The sequence below is a fragment of the Puma concolor genome, chromosome B1, assembly GCF_028749965.1.
Source record: "Puma concolor isolate L17-30 chromosome B1, mPumCon1.1.hap2, whole genome shotgun sequence".
Classification (NCBI taxonomy): Eukaryota; Metazoa; Chordata; class Mammalia; order Carnivora; family Felidae; genus Puma; species Puma concolor.
Window position 1 is genome coordinate 63647770 of NC_141670.1, and position 24928 is coordinate 63672697.

General features: G+C 39.4%; 1 protein-coding gene across 6 annotated transcripts in view; it reads right to left on the minus strand.

Annotated features, from left to right (window-relative positions):
• KLHL2 (kelch like family member 2) overlaps window positions 1–24928 on the minus strand; it is a 117594-nt gene that overhangs the window by 86841 nt on the left and 5825 nt on the right. For all 6 annotated transcript variants that reach the window (XM_086703928.1, XM_086703925.1, XM_086703927.1 and 3 more), the window contains exons 2-3: window positions 17534–17659; window positions 6048–6154 (exon numbers count right to left, since the gene is read on the minus strand). In XM_086703928.1, coding sequence (XP_086560054.1) covers window positions 6048–6154; window positions 17534–17659 — 233 coding nt within the window. The remainder of the gene's footprint in view (window positions 1–6047; window positions 6155–17533; window positions 17660–24928) is intronic.

A 24928-nucleotide genomic window follows, 5' to 3' on the forward strand; every position in this document is an offset into this window, starting at 1 on the left:
TCACATTAACAACTCAGGCAACAACAGATGTTGGCAAGGATGCAGAGAGAGAGGATCTCTTTTGTACTGCTGGTGGGAATGCAAACTGGTGTAGGCACTCTGGAAAACAGTATGGAGTTTCCTCAAAAAATTAAAAATAGAACTACCTATAACCCAGCAATTGTACTGCTATGTATTTATCCAAAGGATACAGCAGTGCTGTTTTGAAGGGGCACGTGCACTCCAATGTTTGTAGCAGTGATATTGACAATAGCCAAAGTATGGAAAGAGCCAGAATGTCCATCTACTGATGAATGGATAAAGATGTGGTATGTATGTACGTATGTATGTGGTACGTACATACGTATGTATACACACACACACACACACACACACACACACACGCAATGGAATATTACTCAGTGATCAAAAAGAATGAAATCTTGCCATCTGTAACAACATGGAAGGAATTAGAGCGTATTATGCTAAGCAAAGTAAGTCAGAGAAAGACAAATATCATATGATTTCACTCACATGTAGAATTTAAGATACAAAACAGATGAACATAAGGGAAGGGAAGCAAAAATAATATAAAAACAGAGAGGGAGACAAACCATAAGAGACTCGTAAATACAGAGAACTGAGGGTTGCTGGAAGGGTGTTGGGTGGGGGAATGAACTACATGAGCAAGGGACATCAAGGAGGACACTTGCTGGGATGAGCACTGGGTGTTATATGTAAGTGACGAATCACTAAAATCTATTCCTGAAATCATTATTATACTATATGTTAACTAACTTGGATTTAAATTTAAAAAAAGAAAGTAAAATAAAATAGAAATCTCACTTCTTTATCATTCAAATGATAATCCACATTTTCCTATTCTACTCACCAAATCATGTTCAATATGACAAAAGAAATAATCAAAAAGCACAAAAGAGTAAAAACAAAAATCCAATTATTTCCTACTAGATGTCAGATATTTTAGCCTGGGGTACTAAATAGGCCTCAAATGTATTTGTAAGAGAAACAACATTTTAAATTCCACATTTATAAGAAACAAGTAATTGAAAAACACAAGAACTCAAATGATATATGCTTCCTTAAGTAAGAATTAAACCACCTGGTCTTGCTCTAAATAGGCCCATACTTCACAGAGTAAAATCCTGTGACTGTATCACACAATTACTTTTCACCTCCTTTCTCTACCCAAATACTTGGAACTACAAAGAGTAACACAATTCTTTTTTAGGTAATAGAATTTGAATAAAAATTCCTCCTACAATTTATAGGAGATTAGAAACAAGGGCCAATCGGGGCGCCTGGGTGGCGCAGTCGGTTAAGCGTCCGACTTCAGCCAGGTCACGATCTCGCGGTCCGTGAGTTCGAGCCCCACATCAGGCTCTGGGCTGATGGCTCAGAGCCTGGAGCCTGTTCCCGATTCTGTGTCTCCCTCTCTCTCTGCCCCTCCCCCGTTCATGCTCTGTCTCTCTCTGTCCCAAAAAATAAATAAACGTTGGAAAAAAAAAAAAGAAACAAGGGCCAAAAAAGAACCTCTTCATGTTCCCCACTTCCTAATAGGTGAGGCCTAGGAAAACAAGAATAGGGTAACGACCTATGCCACTGCAATCACTTCTGATTACCCAACGAGCAGGAGAAAATAAATATACATAATGTACAATGGAATGGCAGCATGCAAAGGTATACTGGTTGGCCTCGCTCTATTTTTTATAATAAATTTTAACAGGGTTTCAGACCAAAAAACAAAAAACAAAACAAAAAGATACAAGGGATTCATATTCTAGCAAATCACAAAAAAAAAATCTATGTACGCTAAACCACCTACACCAAATCTCCTTATCTTCCTCACCTAATCTCTGACAAGTGATGGGCTATTCAGTGGATTCAAAAGTAGAAATGTACAAAGACTGCCAGAAAAGTGAATAGCATCTATTGCTGAAGAACCAAAAAGTCAGGGGCACCTGGGCAGCTCAGATGGTTAAGCGACCAACTTCAGCTCAGGTCATGATCTCAGCATTTCTCAGCCCACATGGGCTGACAGCTCGGAGCCTGGAGCCTGCTTCAGATTCTGTGTCTCCTTCTCTCTCTACCCCTCCCCTGGCTCATGCCCTGTCTCTGTCTCTCTCTCTCTCTGTCTTTCTCTCTCCCTCTCAAAAATAAACATTAAAAAAAATCTTTTTTTAAGTCAAGCCAAATAAGTATATGAAAAGATGTTCAACATCATCACTCATTTGGGAATTGCAAATTAAAACTACAAGAGATGCCATTTTACACCCATTAGAATGACTACAATTAAAAAAAAAAAAAAAGTAACAAGTGTTGATGGGGATGTGGAGAAATGGGAACCATCCTACATTAACAGTAGGAATGTAATATGGTGCACCTTCAAAAACAGCATAGCAGTCATTGTTAAGTTTAAAGAAATTTACCATAAGACCCAGCAATTCCACTCCTAGGTATCTAATTCCATGAGAAATGAAAATAAATGTCCATGTAAACAATGGCACATGGATATTCACACCAGCATTATTCCCAACAGCTCAAAACTGAAATTAACCCATATGTCCATCAACTGGAGAATGGACAGCCAAAATGTGATACATCCATACAATTTTATCTATTTAGCAATAAAAAAGAACAAACTGATAATAAATACTATAACACAGAAATAATTTACATACATAAACCCAAAATCATTAATGTGGGAATAAAAATGTTCCAAAATTGACTTATGGTGATGACCACTAAATACATTTACTAAAATTCTCTGCCACCACACTGGAAATGTGTAAATTTCATAATATGTAAAATATGCATCAAAAAAGTTGTGAAAAAAAACACAACTGAGGTATTCAATTCATTTTATATGAATCAGAAATTAACACAGTATCCCTATTTTGCATTTATCTTAGTATACCGCAATCTAAAGTTTGACAACATGTAAAAGGTATATTAGACTAAAAACAACAACAACAACAAAAAAAAACAGGGAAAGTGAAATGTAGTTTAGGTCATAAGGTAAACAGAAAAGAAGACAAAGATATAACAAGATCTCCCATCTCTATTTAGCATGCATGTCTCTGGATACCTAAGGGTCAGGGAGATTTGGAGGGAAAGGAAACTAACCTTGATCCTGCAGTTTTAAGTTACTTTGATCTTGCATTTTTAAGTTAATCACTATATATTTGTGTAGCTCTATAAAAAATAAAACATTTATCAAAAGAAATTCTAGTCTAAGCGTTCCTCAGTCTTCTACTCTTACAAAATATAAGGACATTTAGAAATTTAGAGTAAAAGAAAAATAATGGATCATATGGTATTCTTATTTTTAATTTTTTGAGGAACCTCCATAGTGTTTTCCATAGTGGCTGCACCAATTGACATTTCCACCAGCAGTGTACAAAAGTTCCTTTTTTCCTACATCTTTGCTAACACTTGTTACTTCTTGTCCTTTTGATTCCAGCCATTCTGACAGGTGTGATTTGCATTTCCCTGATGATTAGTGATGTTGAGTACCATTTGGCCATCAGTGGTCTTCTTTGGAAATGTCTATTCAGGTCCCTGCACATGTTTTACTGAATTATTTGGCTTTTGATATTGAGTTATAAAGGTTCTTTATATATTTTGGATTTACAAAAAAACAAGAACAACAACAAAAAAAAAACACCAAAAGCATTAATTTCAACAGATACATTTACCCCTATGTTTACTGCATTATTTACAACAGCCAAGATATAAAAGCAACCCAAATGGCCATCGATAGATGAATGGAAAAAGAATATCTGGTATACAATATTAGCTGTAAAAAAAGAATAAGGTCTTGGCATTTGTACCACTATGGGTAGACCTAGAGGGTACCATGCTAAATGAAATAAGTCAGACAGAGAAAGATATTTACCATATGATATCATTTATATATGGTATCTAAAAAACAAAACAACAAACAAGCAGAAACAGACCCATAAATACAAAGAACATAAATAGACCCGTAAATACAAAAAACTTGCGGTCACCAGAGGGGAAAGGGGGGCAGGACAGGCAAAGGGGAGAAGGAGAGTTGGGGATACAGCTTCTAGTAAGGGAATAAGTTAAGAGGATAAAAGGTACAGCATAGGGAATACAGTCAATGGTACTGTAATATCATAGTATGGTGACAGATGATGGCTTACAGTTGTGGTGAGCACAGCATTAACATATAGAGATGCAGAATTACTATGCTGTACACCTGGAACTAATGTAACATTGTGTGTCTGCTATTCTTCAATTCAAATAATAATAACATAATTACTGCCAAAATTAATTATATATTTTCCATGGGCCAAGTAGAGTGCTAAGAAATTCATATATATGATCTGATTTAATTTTTATAAAAATCCCAGAAAGTGGGTAAAATTACCATCCTCCTTCTCCAGATGGGGAAACTGAAGCATAAGTTGATGATGTGAGTTTCCCATGGTTTCCAACAAGGAAATAGCAATAACAATGTCATGTGAGAGAATGCCACCTAAAGGGGACAGCCCTATACTAGGGAATTCCTAAGTTACGCTGACACATTCCAGCCAGAACCTTCCTCTCATAAGCCTGGAGACTCTGTTTAGAACACTGTCCAGGGGAAATAAATAAGATGTAAGATGTAAACCATGAGACTGAAATGAACCCTAGGACATAAAAATCTGACTAGTCCCACATTATTAGTATTGACTTTTCAAATCAGCCTCAGCTAAAGGCAACCTCCCAACTTGGCTCACAGCCCCTCTGCTATCATTCCTACATTCTTGATTATTTAACTCCGTTCAGGAACAGCAAGGCTGCAACAGGCTGAATAGTGAGGGCCTTCCAGACTCTCCTCTACTCCCAAAACATTAAGCCCATCCTCTTCACGTGGCCTTCTGGACTCCTCTTCATTGGTGTGAACCCTTTAAACCTATCTGGCTTCAGGAAATGTCAGATCCCCCTCTCTCAGTGCTGTCCATCACAGCCCTCGCCATCTGCATCACTGCTTGGGTAACCAGATCTTCCATACTCTACTACGTACTTAAAGTGTGCATATTGTTACTGGGGGTGGGAAGCACACTTACACTATTGTATATTCCTGGAAGTATCTAAGCAAAATGTTAGGCACAAGAAATACTTCATGATTTCTAAAGTAGGAATATCTTTTATTATTTGCGCTTTTTCATGTAACTATATTCATATTCATAAGTGTTTTGTTTTGTTTTGTTTTTTTAGAGAGAGAGCACACGAGGCGGGGAGGGGAAAGAGGGAAAGAAAGAGATCTTAAGCAGGCTCCACACTTAGTTAGTTGGAGTGGAGCCTGACACGGGGATTGGACCCCCGACCCTGGGATGATGACCTGAGCCAAAATCAAGAGTAAGACACTCAACCAACCGAGCCCCCCAGACACCCCTGTATTTATAAGTATTTTGTTTGTTCTACCAATACTCTTAAGATTATAAGCTCACTGTTCTAATATATAACTTCATTTCTTTGTATAGTAATATATGCTTAATTTTTTTAAGAGAATGAGTGGGCAAGCATAAATTACTTTTTTCCAGAAGTACTGAAGTCATTTTATATATTTTTAGTTACCTAAGTGACCACCATTTTTTTTATATATTTAAATCAAAGGACATTAAATAAACATCTCTTTATTCACTGTAAACAATCAACGAAACATATGTGAAAATCATTTGGAAAAAAAAAATGGAAAACAGTAAAAGCACTTTTCTTTTGCCAAAATAATCAAGTGCCAAAAGTTGTTATAATTGGCAGGCAAGTAAACTCGGCCAGTAATATGTAGATGTAAATACAACGGGGCAAAACTAGCATAAAACTATGAGTATGTGAATATAATGCACATATACACACATGATTACAAAACCGAAAAACAACAGGGAGGAGGAATTTGAAACAAAGCAAGAACGTTTACTTCCATTACAGTACTTCATTTCATAACAATAAAATGTTAATAAGAAAAGAAAATGTGGAAAGAAAAGCCCAGATCTGTATACGTTTGAAAAATAACCCAGAACTAAGACATTTCATACCTGTAAACATGGCATGAAAATAAGGACTACAGGCAGCCAGCACCACTCTGTGAGCAGAGATCTCCATGTCTTCAGCCACAATTGTGACATCACACAGCAAGTTTTGACTGTTCACAAAGCAGAGAAAGAGAAAATTTTAATGATACCGATAATAAATGTATTCAGCATCCTGTGCTAAAATATTACAGTAAAAATTGCAACATATTACACTCTTCTGAAGTTGAGACTTTTAAAACTGCCATCCTTTACTTTAAAACAGAATTCCTTAAACGTGAAGCATACAGAAAACAGTCACAACAAAGACCCGACATGCATTGGGCCCTCACTCAGAATCTTGCCTTTGTTCAACAGAGAAACCTTTCCCAACTTGATTAATGATTTCTCAACCTAAATAAATTACTGGCAGCAAACCATCAATGGATTGTAAAAGGAGAGGATGTTTGAATTAAGAACAGTTTGAGGGGCGCCTGGGTGGCGCAGTCGGTTAAGCGTCCGACTTCAACCAGGTCACGATCTCGCGGTCCACGAGTTCGAGCCCCGCGTCAGGCTCTGGGCTGATGGCTCGGAGCCTGGAGCCTGTTTCCGATTCTGTGTCTCCCTCTCTCTCTGCCCCTCCCCCGTTCATGCTCTGTCTCTGTCTGTCCCATAAATAAATAAAAACGTTGAAAAAAAAAAATTTAAAAAAAAAAGAACAGTTTGAATTAAGAAGTGGCAGATGGCAGTCTCACATTAAGATGAGAGAAAATAAAATGTATGTAGAAAACCAAATTGGGTCAAAGTACCAAAAAAAAAAAAAAGATATTTAAAATGATGCTGGGTCATCAAGCAAAGGTAAAACTATATTCAATTGCTCCCACTACTTAAAAGGCATAGAAGACATTTGAGGCTTAACTTAATCACAACATTTTACCAGTGCAAACTATCTCTTTTCTCAAAGCTGGAAAACATTACCACGTACAAAATTAAAAAGCATTTTGTTACCTTAAAACAAACCATTATTCAGCAAGCATAATTATACCTCCCATTCTGAAATATCCATTTTGAGCCATTCAAAACCATACGGTGAACACTTTCTACATTCTACACAAACTGCTAGATGAGCTTCTCCCGCTAAATAAGAATGTCACAGGATATCTTTTTGGCAAAAAGTGGTGCTGATGCTTATTCCAGAACAAGCAAGGAGGCTGCACTCTAAAACTGACCTTACTGGTAGTCATGTCATTAATGACTGAAACAGGTGTGGTGAACCCAAAAGTCCTTTCCACACCTCACACACCCAAGCATGAATTTGTGTGTATCCCACACACAGGTCACACTTGGTCCCCTCCTCCACTATTCTATCTCCTACAAGGATGGCCTGCGGCCTGCTATAATTTGCTAGTAGCTCACAAGCAACATTTTCACATGAGCTTAACCAAATCCTTGAAGTTTTCCACTTTTCCACACTGCCTATTTCTGTAGAATTCACACCAAAAGTTTTTGGAGATCCTACTGGCATTGATTTTCCCTCCGGTCTAGGGGAAACTAAGAAAAAGGAGCACGGCAGCGCTGGTGATAACTGTGCTCCAGAGCCTCCCTGCTGATGAGCCTGCTGTGTCCTTCAGAGCAAAGTACGGCTCATGGGTGTCAATTTAATGGCTCAGGATGCTGTATGAGACACCAGGTAGGTCCCACGTTACAGTCATGGATGTTAGAGTCATCAAAGGTGGCATAATCGTGATTCCTCCACTGTGAACACTGACAAAGTCTATGTCTGCTCTGAGAATATAAAAACCATACTGCAATTCTATGAATTCCATGGTTTCACAAGTAACCAGGGTGGGAAAATTCAGTGGTGTTTTCAGGAGGTTACTACGCAAGTGCTTTACCTGCATGTTTTATCTCATTTAGGACCCACCACAATCTTACGAGGTAGGTATTATTATGATTTTTACCCCCAAAATGTACAGCTGGGGAAGTCAAGGTTAAAGATGAACAATCAGCCTTAAGTCCCCACTTGTGGAATGCCAGGATTCAAATCCATGGAGTCTGGCTCCAAAGCCTTTTAACCACTACACAAAACCACCTGTGTGTTTTCAAGACTTGTTAAAGCTTGAATAAAACAGGGAATAAAAAGTATAAATCAGGGGCGCCTGGGTGGCGCAGTCGGTTCAGCGTCCGACTTCGGCCAGGTCACGATCTCGCGATCTGTGAGTTCGAGCCCCGCATCAGGCTCTGGGCTGATGGCTCAGAGCCTGGAGCCTGTTTCCGATTCTGTGTCTCCCTCTCTCTCTGCCCCTCCCCCGTTCAGGCTCTGTCTCTCTCTGTCCCAAAAATAAATAAACGTTGAAAAAAAAAAAATTAAAAAAAAAAAAGTATAAATCAAATAACACCAATCTATTATTTGGCATACCGTATACGAGAAACAATCTTAAGTTCTGTATATAGTTTATAAAAGGCACAGTTTTAGTGGGGTTTTAGCACTACATCTACAAGAATATTTAGAAAGATCAAATTCAACAAAGCACTGCAAGATCATCTCTGACCTTAAGGAGTCTAGCAGAAAGGAATGACCGTGCCAAGATTACAGGATAAAGTAGAAAAAATCACTGTAAAGGTGCTATGGGGAAGCATCTAAAGCAGACTGGGGGTGAGAAAAGTCTTCCTGCAGCTACTGACCTTAAGCTGAGTTTTATAAACAAGTAGGCATTAGCGGGATAGAGAAGGAGCAAGGGAGCTCCTAACAGAGAGAACAGTATGTGCTACTGCATGGAGACGTGAGGCAGCACAGCACAATGGGGAACCCTGGAAAAAGGAAAGCAGAGAGAAAGAAGGGTGATCGAAGAGGAGGTCAGCAGAGTTTCACACAGTCTCTCAAGGACGGGGCCATCCAGGTTTTCCTACTATGGCCAGTGCATCTGGACGCAACTCAAACATGAGTCAAGTACATTTTTATGCCGATTTTCCTTTTGTCAGTAGTAATCCTTCTTAGTGCCCTAGTTTCAAGATGGAACATAAGTGGAATTACACTTGGACACCCCAAAATCACGTAATTAATTACATTTAGCTTCAATTACAATTACTTATTGATCAAAACCATCTAGCGTAACACCTGCTGGCTGTCACATAATTAGCTCAGCCTTACTGGCTTATTAGCTGACATTAGTTAAGTAGGAAGGTAAAAACACTGCCAAATCAGTATGTAGCCACACCCTGGGTTAGGTCACACAGAATCTAAGGGTCACATTCTAAAACAATAACATATTTGGTTCTAGTGCTTCATTTTTTATCTTTTTGTGTCCAGCAATAACGTATTTTATTTTGTAATGTTTTTTCAATTTTTTCAATATTTTTTTTTTGAGAGAGAGAAACAGCATGAGCAGGGGAGGAACAGAGAGAGAGAGGGGAACACAGAATCGAAAGCAGGCTCCAGGCTCTGAGCCGTCAGCACAGAGCCTGATGCGGGGCTTGAATCCATGAACCATGAGATCATTACCTGAGCTGAAGTTGGATGCTTAACCGACTGAGCCACCCAGGTGCCCGAACAATAACATATTTTAAAACGGCACTCAAAGACAAGAGAGCCCAGGAGCATTTGGGTGGCTCAGTGGGTTAAGCGTCTGACTTTTGATTTCAGTTCAGGTCATGATCCCAGGGTCATGGGATTAAGCCCTGAGTCAGGCTCCACACTCACATGGATTAAGATTCTCTCTCTCTCGTCCCTCTCCCCCGCTCCCGCTTGCTCTTAAAAAAAAAAAAAAAAAAAAAAAAGAGATCTGACCAGCTTTCTTATCTTTCAGCCAGTGTGTATCTAACTGAGTATGGCCCTTACCTCTTTCCAAATGTGCATGTTTGTAAGTAGTACAATAACTTTTGGATGAGGAGGAGGACAGGTACAAATGAAAAGTTTGGCAATAAAAATTAAAGTGAGTTTCTGAGTTTATATTCCTATTACTTGAAATTCAATGAAAGAATGAATGACAGAAGGAAAAGTCTTCCAGAATAGTAAGACAAATAATTGCTATTTAGCAAAATTTGCATCTATTCATTCATCATCAAATATCCAGAGTGGCTACTGTGCGCCTAGCACTATGTTCATTTACCACAATAGCAAGGCAATGCCCATGACAGCAAGGAGTTCCCAGTGGAGTGGGGAGAAACAGACAAGCTAACAGCTAATTACAAAAATGAAACTGTAACTTTTAAGATGGGGCACGTGTGGCATGTTTGGGAAGATATAAGAGAGGTGAAGCCCAACCTTAAGGTGGCTTTGCAAAGGAAGATGCCTCTAAGCTCAAATGTGGAGAACAAAAATTATATAGGCCTTTTGTAAAACCCAAATTGCCTAGAAAAATGAAAGGCACTCCAAAACCTAAATGAAACAGCATCATGCAAACTGGTCCTTCTCAGGAAAAATGCTGCTTTGAAAATTAATGAAACATGCCTGACATACCAAGACATCCTTTAGTTTCCTGACACAGAGTCACAAATTCCTAAGAGGAGAAAAACCGATCACTGCTGTGTACATATCAGGCTTTCAGAGGTCAAAAATAATTAGTAGTCACATAAAACAAAAATTGACTTTCTACTGGAAGCCGGCAGGGTGAGGCAATCACATGGCATCTGTCTGTCTTTCTTCCTCGGGTGCCACGGAAAACCTAGAGGCACTGCCTGCCACATGGAGTGGACTCCGTGGCTCGTGAGACGAGGCTTCCACCACAGCCCATGGGCAAACCCCATACCACGTCCTGGAATGTGTCCAAAGTCATCTCTGGAACAGCAACAGGTGTTAGGATAAAGACACAATAGCAAGACATAAAAAGAAACGAGGCAAGGGGTCAGAGGTCAAGGAAAGCAGCCAAGAAGTTTAAAAACTGGTCAGGAAGCAGAGGGAGAGCCAGATGTGGAGGTGCTGTTCAGGACATGGCTGCATCACTGAGTACTGGTCACTCGGCATGAAGGGAGATGAGCTGGTTTAAAGGCGAAAGGCTGCACAACTGCTGACTTAAATTAGTCATATTTAACCAACCCTCCTCTGACAACTTCATTTAACAGACAAGGGAGATGCAATCTGGCTTATAATGTCAATAATCTCAAAGATCAACAGAACTCCATGGCATGTGTCACCACCATCTTCCTTCTTTTTCTTCTTAGAACTATGATGGTTTGATTTTGATATGAATTTGAATTTCTGTGGCAGTTAAGCACAGGGAAAAACGTAGAGGCTGGGTTTACCCAACACAGATTCACCACCATAGTGTAAGTCCTGATAGCACAGCCCCCTCAACAGATTTGCACCTGCTGAAATTTTCAAACAAAAAGCAGGAAGTGGTGACAATGTGGAAAGTTGTAGGACAACCTACTACAGTCAATAACTTAGAAACTGCCTTAAACTAGCAAGGGTCCCAGAATATAGAGATTATTCTTTTTAAACAGAATCAAGACAGCAGAATGACAGTGAGGGGTGTCTGGGTGGCTCAGTCGGTTAAGCATCCGACTTCAGTTCAGGTCATGATCTTGCAGTTCATGAGTTCGAGCCCTGCATCAGGTAAGTTTAAGCCTCGCTTTGGGTTCCCATGCTGATAGTGCGGAGGCTGTGTGGGATATTCTCTCTCCCTCTCTCTCTCTCTCTCTCTCTCCCCCTCTCTCTCTCTGCCTCTTCATGGGATTCTCCCTCTCTCCCTTTCTCTCTCTCAAAAAAGAAAAAAATTAAAAAATAAAAAAGAGTGACAGTGAAAAATGACAAAACAGAGCTACTGGAAGGCACAGGGAAAAGTGTGTTACTAAATATCTGCAGAGAAGGGAAGGTAACATCTCCAGATTTGAGGACCTGCAAGAACACTTGGTCACAGTTGAGAGAAGATGAAAAGAATAATTAGAAATAAAATGAAGGAAGAGATTAGGGACAGAGAAAGGCTGGTGGGGAGAAGAACAGAGAAATGAGGAAGGTGAAGGATTTCGGGGGGTAGGGGCGGGAAGAGTAATGCAGAGATGAGTTTCTGAATATGCAGATGAAAAGCCTCTGTGGTAGAAAGTGTAGGATGCATACAAAGGAAACTTCCTCATTACAAAGTATTTTTTAATTGGTGAAATAAATCATGAGCTACTCTTAGCTATAGTAATTTAAAGAAAAAAGCCAGAGTAAGATCTTCTGATTTTCTGATTTAACAGGCATAGTAAAAGCGAGCTCTGAAGCCGGTAGGTATTCAACAACATAAAGAAAGGGAAAAGAAAGGAGTTGGGTCAGTAAACTCATTTATTACTATCCACTATTGGTATTCTTTGAAATGTTCAATGATCCTGTCCATGCTCAATAAACACCACTTAAAAAGAGATTAATCACATGTGCTTAAGAAACACTGCAGAAGATTACCAGTTAAAGTGAGACTAGAAGTTTCAAACTGTATCTTAAAATTTCTAAATAAACAAGTCTATTTGATTTGGGGCTCTACCCAACTGCTCTATCTTTCAAGGAATGTTTTACATCCTACTCTAGTATAACATGAAAACAAAAGAACCTGGCAATGTTTTACTACAGAAAAAAATATATGTTCGAGCAATAAAAAAACTCACATCGTATGTAACTTCCTGAAATCTCTTTTAAAAACAGTCACATAAAGGAGTGCCTGGGTAGCTCAGTCAGTTAAGCATTTGACTTTGGCTCAGATCATGATCTCACAGTTCATGAGTTTGAGCTCCCCCGCTTGCACTGTCTGCCTGTCTGTCTGTCTCTCTCTCTCTCTCAAGAATAAACATTAAAAAAATAAAAATAAAAACAGTGAAATAAAGCTGTGAAGAGAAAGGGAGATTCACTTGTTTGTTCTTTAATTCACTTGCCATCTAAGCAACCGAGTATAAATAACCAAAGAGCCACAACTCCAATTTTTCATAGATGCACAATAGATAACTTAATCCTACTGGTGATCTGGATCCACAAGGTCTAAATGTCCTGGAGGAAAAATACAATAGGCACTCCTTTAAAAGACAGCTTCAGGCTTTTTTGATTAAATTATACTTGGGAAGGTAAAAACTGCTGTTATAACTGACCTACTAAATATTTATGACTTAGGTATGATATATAGAGGAGCACTTGAACTGCTTCAAATGATTTATCCTTACTAAAAACTTTCAACTCCTTAATATATCTTAAGGATCAAAATTCTCTTCCTTCTAAACAAGCAACAGGTTGGCCCTAACTAACAGTCACTGAAATTTTTAAAGCTCAGATACTCTTATCCCATAACCTACAAAACAGAAGTTGTGTGTGTGTGTGTGTGTGTGTGTGTGTGTGTGTGTGTGTGTGTGTTTAACGTAAAGGCAAAAAGCTATCTCTTGACATTTCCTTTTTGGGACCACCTCAAAAAGCCCATAGCATAATGTTCTCAATAAAACCTATGTCTGAGATTTAGTCTGCTTGTCTTCTCTACAGACTCAATACAGTGTTTTACACATAATTAGATCTACTGCTTTGATTTTGAAAATGTCACTATCCTGAAAAATTCCTACCCCCAACAATTCAAGCTTGGGAAGTTGAAAGAGCTGAATTTTCTGCCAGAGATGCGTTGCTAAAAAGACCTGTCCTTTCACTACACTGCCAGGTTGTGCCTCCAACACCATTCATCTTACAATGCTGCTCCCTTTTTCAAAAACCTTCACTGATTCCCAGTGCCCACAGGATTAAGTCCAAATTCATCACGCTATTTAAGCCTGCACAATTCAGTCCTTCTCCCGCTTCCTAACCTTTTCTGCACAGACTCCCCAGCACGAACTCTTGATTCACTTTATCCAACAAGTTATGTTTATCCCCCCCATAGCTCATGCAGTCATCCAGGCCAGGAACTGCCTTTCCTCTCCTGTCCTTTGTATGAATCCTACTGCCCGCAATCAGGTCCAGCAGAAACCTCTTCTTTGGGCTGCTGTGGATTTCTCCTGTGAAAATCCTCTTCAGCATGCACTGTTCCCCCACCTCATCCTCTCCTCTAGACATCTCCTATAGCAATCTAGACATTCGCAGGGCATGGGCCAAGTCTGATGCTGTTTCTGGCTCCCGCACAGCCGCGCATGCTAGCAGATTTCAAAGGAGAACCAGCTGCTTACAAACACTTGTAGAATACACTGTTTACAAGTAACTGCAGGGTTTTTAAGCCAAGTAATTTTAAGCTATTCAAGCTCATATTGGGCCGGGACATGGAGCTATATCTGGGCCTCCTGTCTAAAAAAGAAAACAAAAACAAAAAACTAGTTTAAAGAAAATGTCACATTCTTTTTCTATAAACTATATTAATTCTCAAACTTAAACTTTACAAAGCTCTTGCCCGCTCACTCCCACTCCCCCAACCACACCTTACAACAACCATGACTAGGAAAAAAAAGTGACTTTTACTCCTAAAATATCACTTCCATCAGTCAAACATTCATCAAAACGCTCTCTAGTGTATGGCTGTTACTCTACCAGTTAAAGGCAAGGGCCCAAGAGCAGAGCAATAAGAACAAGGAAGTTCTCTCTTCCCAGAAGTCAGGAAACCACTCTCAGCTACCTCTTCCTGGCAGCAGGAAGTTGATGCAATGGCAGGAAATTAAAGATTTTCAGCTGTTTAAAGAACAGGCTTCCTCCAAGATTTTTTTTTTAATTACTCAAATGGGCCATAAGGGTTAAGAGAGAAGTGAATGATATTTTAAAAAATGTTTAATGTTTATTTTTATTTTTGAGAGACAGAGAGAGAGAGCATGAGCAGGAGAGCGGCAGAGAGGAAGAGAGACCCAGAATATGAAGCAGGCTCCAGGCTCAGAACCCAATGCGGGGCTGGAATTCACGAGCCGTGAAATCACGACCTGAGCCAAAGTCAGACGCTCAACCAACTGAGCCACCCAGGTGGCCCAGAAGTGAATGATATTTAAAACAAACAAAACAAAAGGGTTCTGATGAATCCCAAAGAGAGTTTATTAAAAACAAAACAAAAACAAAAAACAATATCAGTTAGTGAGTTTATTAAAACAATCCTGGATATAGAGCTGGCAGCGAACACCCTCTGGCTATTTAAAAGTCGTTCTTTGTTCTGAAAATCAGCATCAACTACCAGCCTGGTGACACGTTGGTCCCTGATATGGTACGACACAAAGAGTAAGACGCTGTTTCACAGCCATATAGTTCACACCCAAAACGGGACACATAGGTACATGAAGGCTAGAGCAAAATAAACCCAGGATGAAGCAAGGACACCAGTGCTGTGCATGTAAGCAGGAAAAAAATCTCACAGACTCAGAGAAGTCAGAGCAGCAATGAACCTCACATTCCATCCTGTCTCCTCCCTTCATTTTATAGTTAAGCCTCAAAGAAGTAAAACAGTTCGCCCAAGTCCAGAGTGTGTCCCTAAACCGGGGTCATCCACCTCAGGGGAAGGTGTCACCTTCCCTGAAGTTTAGTGAGTCATGCCTAGGTCAACAGAGGCCCTACTCACACCAGTGGAAGGCCATGGTTATGGCGCTCCCACAGAAGGGGGTGGGAGAGGAAATGTGAACAGGAAAAAGTCAGTCTTTCTAGACTTTTCAAAGAAAAAGAAGAGCCATTAAAAATCTCAGTCTTAAAATGACCAGACTAGGGTCACCTGGGTGGCTTAGTCGGTTAAGCGTCCGACTTCAGCTCAGGTTATGATCTCGTGGTTTGTGAGTCTGAGCCCTGTGCTGACAGCTCAGAGCCTGGAGCCTGCTTCAGATTCTGGGTCTCTGTCTCTCTCTGCACCTTCCCCACTCACACTCTGTCTCTCTCTCTCAAAAATAAACATTAAAAAAAAAAAAAATTTTAATGACTAGACTATTTTTCTTACTTTTCAGTTCCATTTAGTAACCATTGCAGTTTACATTCAATAACTACTGTTAAAACGGGATTAAAAAACTAGAACAGCACATCCGGACCTGCTGGATTATCCCACTACATATTTTCCCAAAGACTAAATGAAAACATTAGAAATACTATCAGAGCTGGACTAGGAAGCAAATCAAGTATGTTATAGTCGTTTTAACTTCCTTGTCCCTCTCCACTCCACTCTCCACCTAGCAGCAAGTATGTTCTTTTCAAAGTACAAATCTGATCATGTCACTACCCTGCTTAACACTCTCCAGTGGCTTCCTCCCATGACAACAAGACTGAAATGTGTAAGGCCCAGAGTATGCTGGGCCCTACCTGCCCACTCAGGCTCCTCTCTTGCCATGACCCCCTTGACATTTGTGCTCCAGCTGCCCCTCGTTTCCTCCAATAAGGCCAGCTCTGTCCCACCACCAGACTTGGGCACTGCCATTCCCTGTGCGTGGAACAGTTTTCTAACCTCTCCCACCCCGATCCTGCCTTCATTTCCTTACCTCTGTTTTGCTTTAGTTCTCAGCACAAATATTTCTATCAGGTCAGGAAGCGTTTCCTGACCACTGTTATCAACCTTCACAGCACCAGGCAGCCCTCCTTCATAGCACTTACTGCCATTAAAATTTACAGTAAATTATGTGTGTAATCCTCTGATTAATGCCTGCTCCCTGCATTCAACCATAAGCTATGTGTCTCATGCTCACCATTGTATCTCCAGCACCCAACAGATAAATATTTATTGAATCTTTACGTAAAGAAAAAACAAAGAAATGATGGGCCTAAAGGGTGGACTTTTACGAAGACATAGCACATAGAGATTGAAGGACAGTTTAAGTCACTCCCTTCTTTTTAGCCCAAGCTTTTAAATATATGTACTTTCACAAAGAGAACAATGCGGAAAAAAATACTTTCACAAAGGGCTAAGAAAACTAAACCAAGGTTAATACACACATTAGTCTTTTAATTAAAAAAAAAAAAAACAACTATTCATTTTCCAATCAACTTTTAAAGTCACTTCTTTCTTATCAGTGACCTTTAACATACTTAAGAATAACGTTAACAATGGGCAGGTCACCAGTCCTCAAAATTACTACCACCACCACCACCAAAGTATCACATTTTTCCCTTACAGTTTTCTTTCTATATTCTTTGTTATAAGTGAGAAACCCTACACCAAGCCATCCAATAGAACTATGGGATATATATGTAATATAAAATATAATGCAATTCATAATTTTCTAGTAATCACATTAAAAAAGAAACAAGTGAAAATAATTTCACTAATATATTCTATTTAACCCAAAATATCCCATATATTATCATTTTTAAATGTAACCAATATTCTTAAAAGTTATTAATAAAACATTGTACATTCTTTTTTGTACTAAATCTTGGAAATCCACTTTGTATTTTCTACTTACAGAACATCTTAATTCAGATTAACCACATGTGGCTAGTTGCTACATATTGGACCAGCCTTATACTATTCATGCTTCTGATTAAAAAAAAAAAAAAAAAACCCGTAGAAAAAGCTTTTAATGTTCTCTATATCAAATAAAGAACCAATGAGGCATGAAGAGCATATTCACTAGAAACAACTACAAAATAAAGGGAAGAGACCCATGTTACATGAATATTAATGTAATAATACCTTCTTAATTCATTCATGACTTTGAAAGCTTTCTTCATATGCCAAGGATTCACTGTCACTGGGCAGTGTTTTTCAGTATTATCATCTTTTGAATCGAGAGGCTTCTGATGACCCTGCTTTGTGCATCTGTACATAAAAGAAAAAAAACAGAAAAGATCTTATTCAAAATAATTTAGTTCTGGCTTATTAGGCTATAAGAGATACAACAAATCTCTCAAATTCATTTAGAGGAAGTCTTGCAGTATATCCCAATGTAAGATCAAGACACAATTCAGAGCACTTTCTGATGGTCACTACGATTGCAACAAAAAAGTGGGTAATCACCTCCATGGTGTCAAAGCTCTATCACAAAGGAGCACAGAAAATTCAGTAAAAGTGGTTCAGCAGATACTTTGAAATAAAAATGCTGAGAAATGATCTCTGTTGGAAATTAACATGCTTTTAACAATCTGCTGTAGTCATACATTATTTACAAACCAAGACAGGAACAGGACCATATTTTACACAAGCTTCAAAAACTTAGACTCTGATTTGAATTTTGCTCTCTACCTGCCAGGTTATTTATTTACCCCATATATTTCAGACCTACTCTTGTAACAAGAGATTAATCCTGTTAGCTAAAGTTTATTGAGTATTTACTATTCAGCAGCCACTGTGCTAAGTTGTTTACTTGTATTATTTGCTTAATCTTCACAACTCTGTGAGCTCATTACTATTACCATCCCCATTTAACAGATGAAAAGATGAAGGCAAAAAACAATTTAGGTAACTAAATAGTAGAGCTGGGTAAGAGCAAAGTCAGTCTGACTCTTTGAGCCCATTCTTTTCACTAATGTTCAATACCATTTCCTACATTAAGCAATGATATTTAACTTCATATTTAAACATAATTTTTAAGAGCACAGGCTGTATTAGTATTGCTGTATAAACTACTCTTTTGAGACTTGGGAGCAAAAAAATTAACAAATAAAATCAGGGTACCATGGCAGGGAGTGGGGATTAACTACTAATGGACACAAGGGAACTTTCTGAGAAGATAGTTGCACAACTCTAGAAATGTATTAAAAATCACTGAATTGTACAACTGTAATAGGTGAATTTTATGGCATGTAAATTATACCTCAATAAAGCTATTAAAGAAAAAAATCAGGATACCAAATTAAGCCTAAAGAAGTCATACTTGCATATATATCACACAAAGGACAACAGGCAAACATCATTATTTATTGCCATATTTCTCTTCATACCTCTTTCTTTCCTGACCCATTCTGAAAGGATCATTTATTTTTAAAGTATTACCTCTTAGGAATTCACTCAGCAAACATTTTTTGAGTGCCAACTATGTACCAAGCACTATTCTAGGCACTTGGAATACTGGTGAACAGTGAACAAAAAAAAGACTCCTACCCTCACAGAGCTTGGAGTCTAGCAGGGGCGATGGGGAGGAGACAATATGCAGAACAAATCAGTAAAACAGGCAGCACATCATAAAATAAGAGCTACGGATATAAGAACAAAGGCAGGGTAAAAAGACTCGAGAGGACGGAGTGATACAACTTGCACTAGTCAACAGGGTCATCAGGTCATCAATAGCCCAACTGAGAAGTGAGAGCTGAACCAAGACTAGGAGGTGAGAGAAGGTCCAGAAGGAATGAAGAGCTAAAGCCAAGGCCTACATGTGCCTGGTGTGTTCCAGGAATGGTGAGGCCAGGGCTGGGGCTAGGGGGGCAGAGGGGAGTGCAGATCATGTAGGACCTGTGGGACACTGTAAGGACTTTGGCTTTTACCCTGAGTGAATAGGGAGGCATCACAGAAGAATGACACCATCCAAGTTACATTTTCAATAGGATCACTTTGGCTGCTGGGTGAGAACAGTCAATGTGGGCAAAGATAAAAGAGTGTAAACTATTTAGAAGAGTGATTCAGTAGGAGATGCCAGAGGCTCAGAGCACGGTAGTAGCAGTGGAGGTAGGAGCAGTGATGAGAAGTCGCTGGGTTCTGGGTATATTTTAAAGGTAGTGCCAACAAGATTTGTTGACGAAATGCACGTGGTGCATCAAAGAAAATCAGGATGACTCCCAATTTTTTGGTTTGAGCAACTGGAAGGACTGAGTTTCCATTGAGATGGGGAAGGCTGCAGGTGGAACCAGTTTGGGGGTAGGAAGATCAAGAGCTTAGCCTTCACATATGTTGGTTTTAAGATATCAGACATCCAAATGAAGATGTAAAATTGGCATATTAGAGTCTAGAGTTGGAGTGAAAACTTTACCTGGGTAGAAACGTACACATAGAAGGTACACGAAGCAATGGAACTCAAGCACTCAAACATTAATGTAACCTCTACCATTAACCACAGATGCTATCTTTGCTCAGTCCTCCATTCAACACTAATTGAGGCATCTGATTCTTCAAGGGTATGCATACCAGAAGTGGAGATAAGTCATGTGTCCCTATCACTTGAGAGTTTTTAAAGGGGGGGCCTTACAAGCAAATGAGTACAAGACCCTGCCTCCTGGAGGTGAGCCCACAGCTGGAATGGGAGAATAGGATAGTACATCCTCGTGTGTGTGTGTGTGTGTGTGTGTGTGTGTGTGTGTGTGTGTGTGTGTAGAGGGATGAGTTATGCTTGGCCTGAGAAAAAGAGCTAGTAAGTCTAGGAGACAAAGATGAAAGAACATTCAGATCTGGTGGAGGGGACTGGGATACATTTTATAGTTTAAGACGTATTCTCATGCTATTCCCCACCACCCTTTCATAAAGAAAACAGTAGGAAGAAAGGGAAATTATATAGATATATTCAACCTATGCAAACTTTCTGACCACATAACACTGAACGTCCACATGTATAGCAACTTAAGAAGTTTTACATTAGCTTCTAGTTTAATAACTTAAGAGTTTATAACAAAAGGGAAATATAATATTGAGGACTGACAAAACTATCACAGAAGGGCTTTTCAATGCTCAGAATGGAAGTGAAAGCAACTCAGTCCTAGAAAGAATACCATTATTTAAGAGCCAAGAGTGTTTATATTTGCTTAAGAAATTATGAATTAAAACTGCCTGCATTAGAGAATTAACTTTAAAACAGCTACCATACATGGGGCGCCTGGGTGGCTCAGTTGGTTGAGCCTCTGACTTTGGCTCAGGTCATGATCTTGCAGTTCATGGGTTCAAGCCCCTGCTCAGAGCCTGCTTCGGATTCTGTGTCTTACTCTCTCTCTGCCCCTCCCCCGCTCACACTCTCTCTCAAAAACAAACATTAAAAAAAAAATTTCTTTTAAAACTACCATACAGCAATCAATATCTATATAGGTGCATTCTTAAAGCTATGTTCAGCTCCTGCTTTTTCTGATGTACTCCATAAACTCTACAAAGAAAAGACTTTATTCAAAGGCTTAAAGGAATAAGTAAGAAATAACACTGACTTTTTTTTTTAAGTGTTCTCTGTACTGAGAGCTACTTACAAATACAGCACCCTGCTGCACAGGGCTACATTTTCAACACTGAAGTCCTTTCCATAATTTTCCATTTCCTATATGGTTTTGTGTTAGACAGTCTCTCACTCAGAAGCAGAACTGAGTAACAAAATGATACATCATGCCTAAAACTACAGATGTGGAAAATGAACATACACTAGGAAGCAGCTAAGTGGAAGGTGAAGGTTGACCCTTTCAGGTATACCAGTAAGTGCAGTTAAACCTTCTCCCTGCTTCCCTCTGAAGCAGGGAGGTAGCCTTTTCCAGAGAAGCTCCTCATTCTGAGAACTGTCTTCTTTTAATTATCTAGAAGAGATACTTTTTCAAAGTTCTTTCATTTTAAGTCTTTCCCCAATTCTAACTCGCAACCAGTCTTAAAACTTTCCAATAGCTTACTGCTATCAAAACATACTCAACATAGTTGAGGTTTCCAAGGGTCTGGATCCCAATACACAGCTATGTTTTATAAGAATCTTTGAGTCTTCCTTCAATGACTGACTCTTGTGTAAATTTCCAGCTGTGGGTAAGGTTGGCTTCTCAGACCAGGTAACTAGGTAACTCTAACTCTGCCCCAAAACACACCAGTGACAGAAATGAATTCTCAGAGAAGAAGAAAATAAAGTCTCTCACGGGGCTGTCTCCCTCAAAGAGTCAATATCCATAAGCAAAGGTTTAAACCTACTGCAAGAATTCTGTGGCCATCTTAGAAATGAGGCATAGTTTCTTTAGATATACATTACTTGTTCTGGCAGAGTGATTCCTAATGGCAGGGGTCAGAAGGATGAGAAGCAAGGAGTACCTGGGTGGCTCAGTCGGTTAAGTGTCCAACTCCTGATTTTGGCTCAGGTAATGATCTCATGGTTCGTGAGATGGGGCCCCATGTTGAGCTCAGTGCTGTCAGCTTGGGGATTCTCTCTCTCCCACTGTCTCTGCCCCTTCCTCGCTCACGCTCTCTCTCTCTCTCTCTCTCTCTCTCTCTCTCACTCTCTCTCTCTCAAAATAAATAAACTTCAGAAAAAATTTTAGGAGCGCCTGGGTGGCTCAGTTGGTTAAGCATCCAACTTGGGCTCAGGTCATGATCTCACGGTTCGTGAGTTTGAGCCCCGTGTCAGGCTCTGTACTAACAGCTCAGAGCCTGGAGCCTGCTTCGGATTCTGTGTGTCCCTCTCTCTCTGCCCCTTCCCTGCGTGTGTGTGCTCTCTCTTACTCTCTCTCTCAAAAATAAATTTTAAAAATTTTTTTTTAATTATTGATTTTTAAAAATCAATGAGCCAAACAATTTTTCAAACTGCACTCAACCATCCTTTTTCCCATGAAGATTTGGGCAAGCCCTTTTTATAGGCCTAGGTATATCTGAATGACAGCATCTCCAGGAGCAGGGGTGAAAGGCAGCTATGTATAATTTCAAAACAAAACAAAACAAAAAAAGTGATGTAATATGTCCCACCACCCACTTCCCTCCCACCCCGGGACAATCATCTCAGATTGAGAACAAACACTTTAGAACATATGAGTTGTTCACGTTTTTAGGGTTTTCTGGTAGAAACAATGCTGTAACTCATGTGAATGATGCAGCTGCAAAATGTAACAGGGGACCAGACATTTTCACATGTAGGACACAAATACTTAGCCCCTGGGTGGCCACCATCTCAGCTCTCCCCTCTGCCTGTTCACCTCAAAGGCTGTAAGACTCCCTTGCTCACAATGAGTCACCCACCATTACTCACAAACTTCTGCCAAGTTCACATCAGCAGCTGTTGTTTTCAGTCACCATCCATGCTCTACGGCTCTGAAGTTTCTCCATTACTTTATAATATCTCTTCTATTTTCTGTGCTGTCTTCCCTAACTAAACTTCCACTCAGAAGCTGATTATACTAACAACGCTCCAGTTTGCAAGTCCAAGATATCAGAAGGCCGATATTTTAACTAGTATGTTATGTCACTCTACAGTTTCCCAAGAAAATAGTCTCACATCCTTCATCTCACCCAAATAACCACCGTAGTATTTAGAGGTTGTAAAAATAGAGGGCTTTCTCCACTGGAAACAGGATTTGGTTTGTGGAAGAGTTGTGGCTTCAGTTTTTGCAATTAGCTAAAGACAAAGAGACATGCTCTGCAGATTCTCTTCAACTGTTTGGAATTCAAACTTTCATTAGGTATAGAGCCAGCAGACTAACTATCATCTACAGACATATGGTCCTATTACCAAATAAATATAGCTTTAAAAAAGTTAGTGTCTATATCTATTTACATGTAAGAATTTGGATTGTACCTTCAGTATGAAGACCTATAGAACTGAATATAAAGCATCTTGTGAGACAAAACAAAATCCCTGCTCTCCAGTCACAGAACACCTTACAAGACATCATAATGATGCCACTGAAATCTTGCCATTTGTGATGACATGGATGAACCTAAAGGGTATTGTGCTAATTGAAAAAAGTCAGACAAAGACAAATGCCACATGATTTCACTTATATGTGCAATCTAAACAAACAAACAAAAAAAAAAAGAGAAAAAGACTCATAAATATAGAGAGTACAATCTGGTGGTTGCTAGTGAGGAGGTTTGGGGAGTGAGAGAAACAGGTGAAGGGGATTAAAAGGTACCAACTTCCAGTTATAAAATAAGGCACAAGGATGAAAAGTACAGCATAGGAAATATAGTCAATAATATTGTAATAACTTTGCATGGTGACAGAATAAAAGGTAATGCCACTGAATACATCAGTATAGCACATATATTGCCAAAAGTTATGTTTCAGATTTCTCTGAGCTGGAAAAGCTGGAAATGCCCAATTTTCCTAAAATGGATTAGCAATTAAGGGAGAGCACTGAACCTATTGGAGGACAGAGGGAGATCTCACACACACCCCGGACCCACTACTCTCCCCCTGGGATTTAGTCATGTGGCTTTATGTTAAGTGTGCGGAGAAGCACTGGCAGGAGGATGTGGTTGGGATGTCTGAAGTGGAGAGGTTGATGGAAGTTGGAATATAATTGCTCTCTGATAGTAGAACAATAGAGCTGTAAAAAGCTGTGCTTCAGTTCAACTCAGCTTGCTCTCCCTCTTTCCCTCCCACCTACATGACAAACAGAGCACAATCAGGCACTTTTTGTCCCTGGCAGTGACTATTACCAGGAAAGGGACCAGGGTAAAAAGCATGTCTTATGCAAGATCAATCTTATTTTAAAGAATTTGTTATAAACAAACAGTTAACAAAGCGCTCTCAGAGTGGGATATTTGTGACGTGCTAAAATAGGGAGAAAGAGGTTGATGATCCATTTCAAACACTTCCGTGTCTTTTATCAACTCTTTTTTCTGGCCTTTCTTTTGCCACTTTCCCTAGTATTACCAGCACTTGGCTAGTAAGAAAGGGCAGCAATTTGATTTCACAATTCAGTTGACTAGGCTACATTTTCTAACACTCGGATGAAAACACACTAGAAGAGGACCAGAATCAGCTGGAAGACCTGAATGGTATTCCTAACGATGCCAAATACTAACCAAGTGACCTTGGGTGTAGTCACTTGGCCTCTCTGGCCTTTAGACTGTTTACTTATAAAATAAGGTGTTGTTATTCCACAAATATGTCTAATACGAAATGTAATAGGAAAGTCAAAGATAATAACACCTCACCTACTTGCCTCAGGGAGCTGTACAAGCATTAAATACTGTATGAATGTAAACACAGAGTTAAGAAGAAAAATGTTGAGGTTAGGAGCTGAACTGAATATAGAGATATATTTTTATGGATTTGACTGGCCTTCCTCCTTTTTAATTGTGACATTCAATTAAAAATTATTAGCAATACTCTACGCAACCACCAGTGTTAATAAATCAAGTAGATAAGCACTGCCTAGATGCTGACTGCATACCCTAACATAAGCAGAATGGGGGAGATGAAGGAGGCTGAAC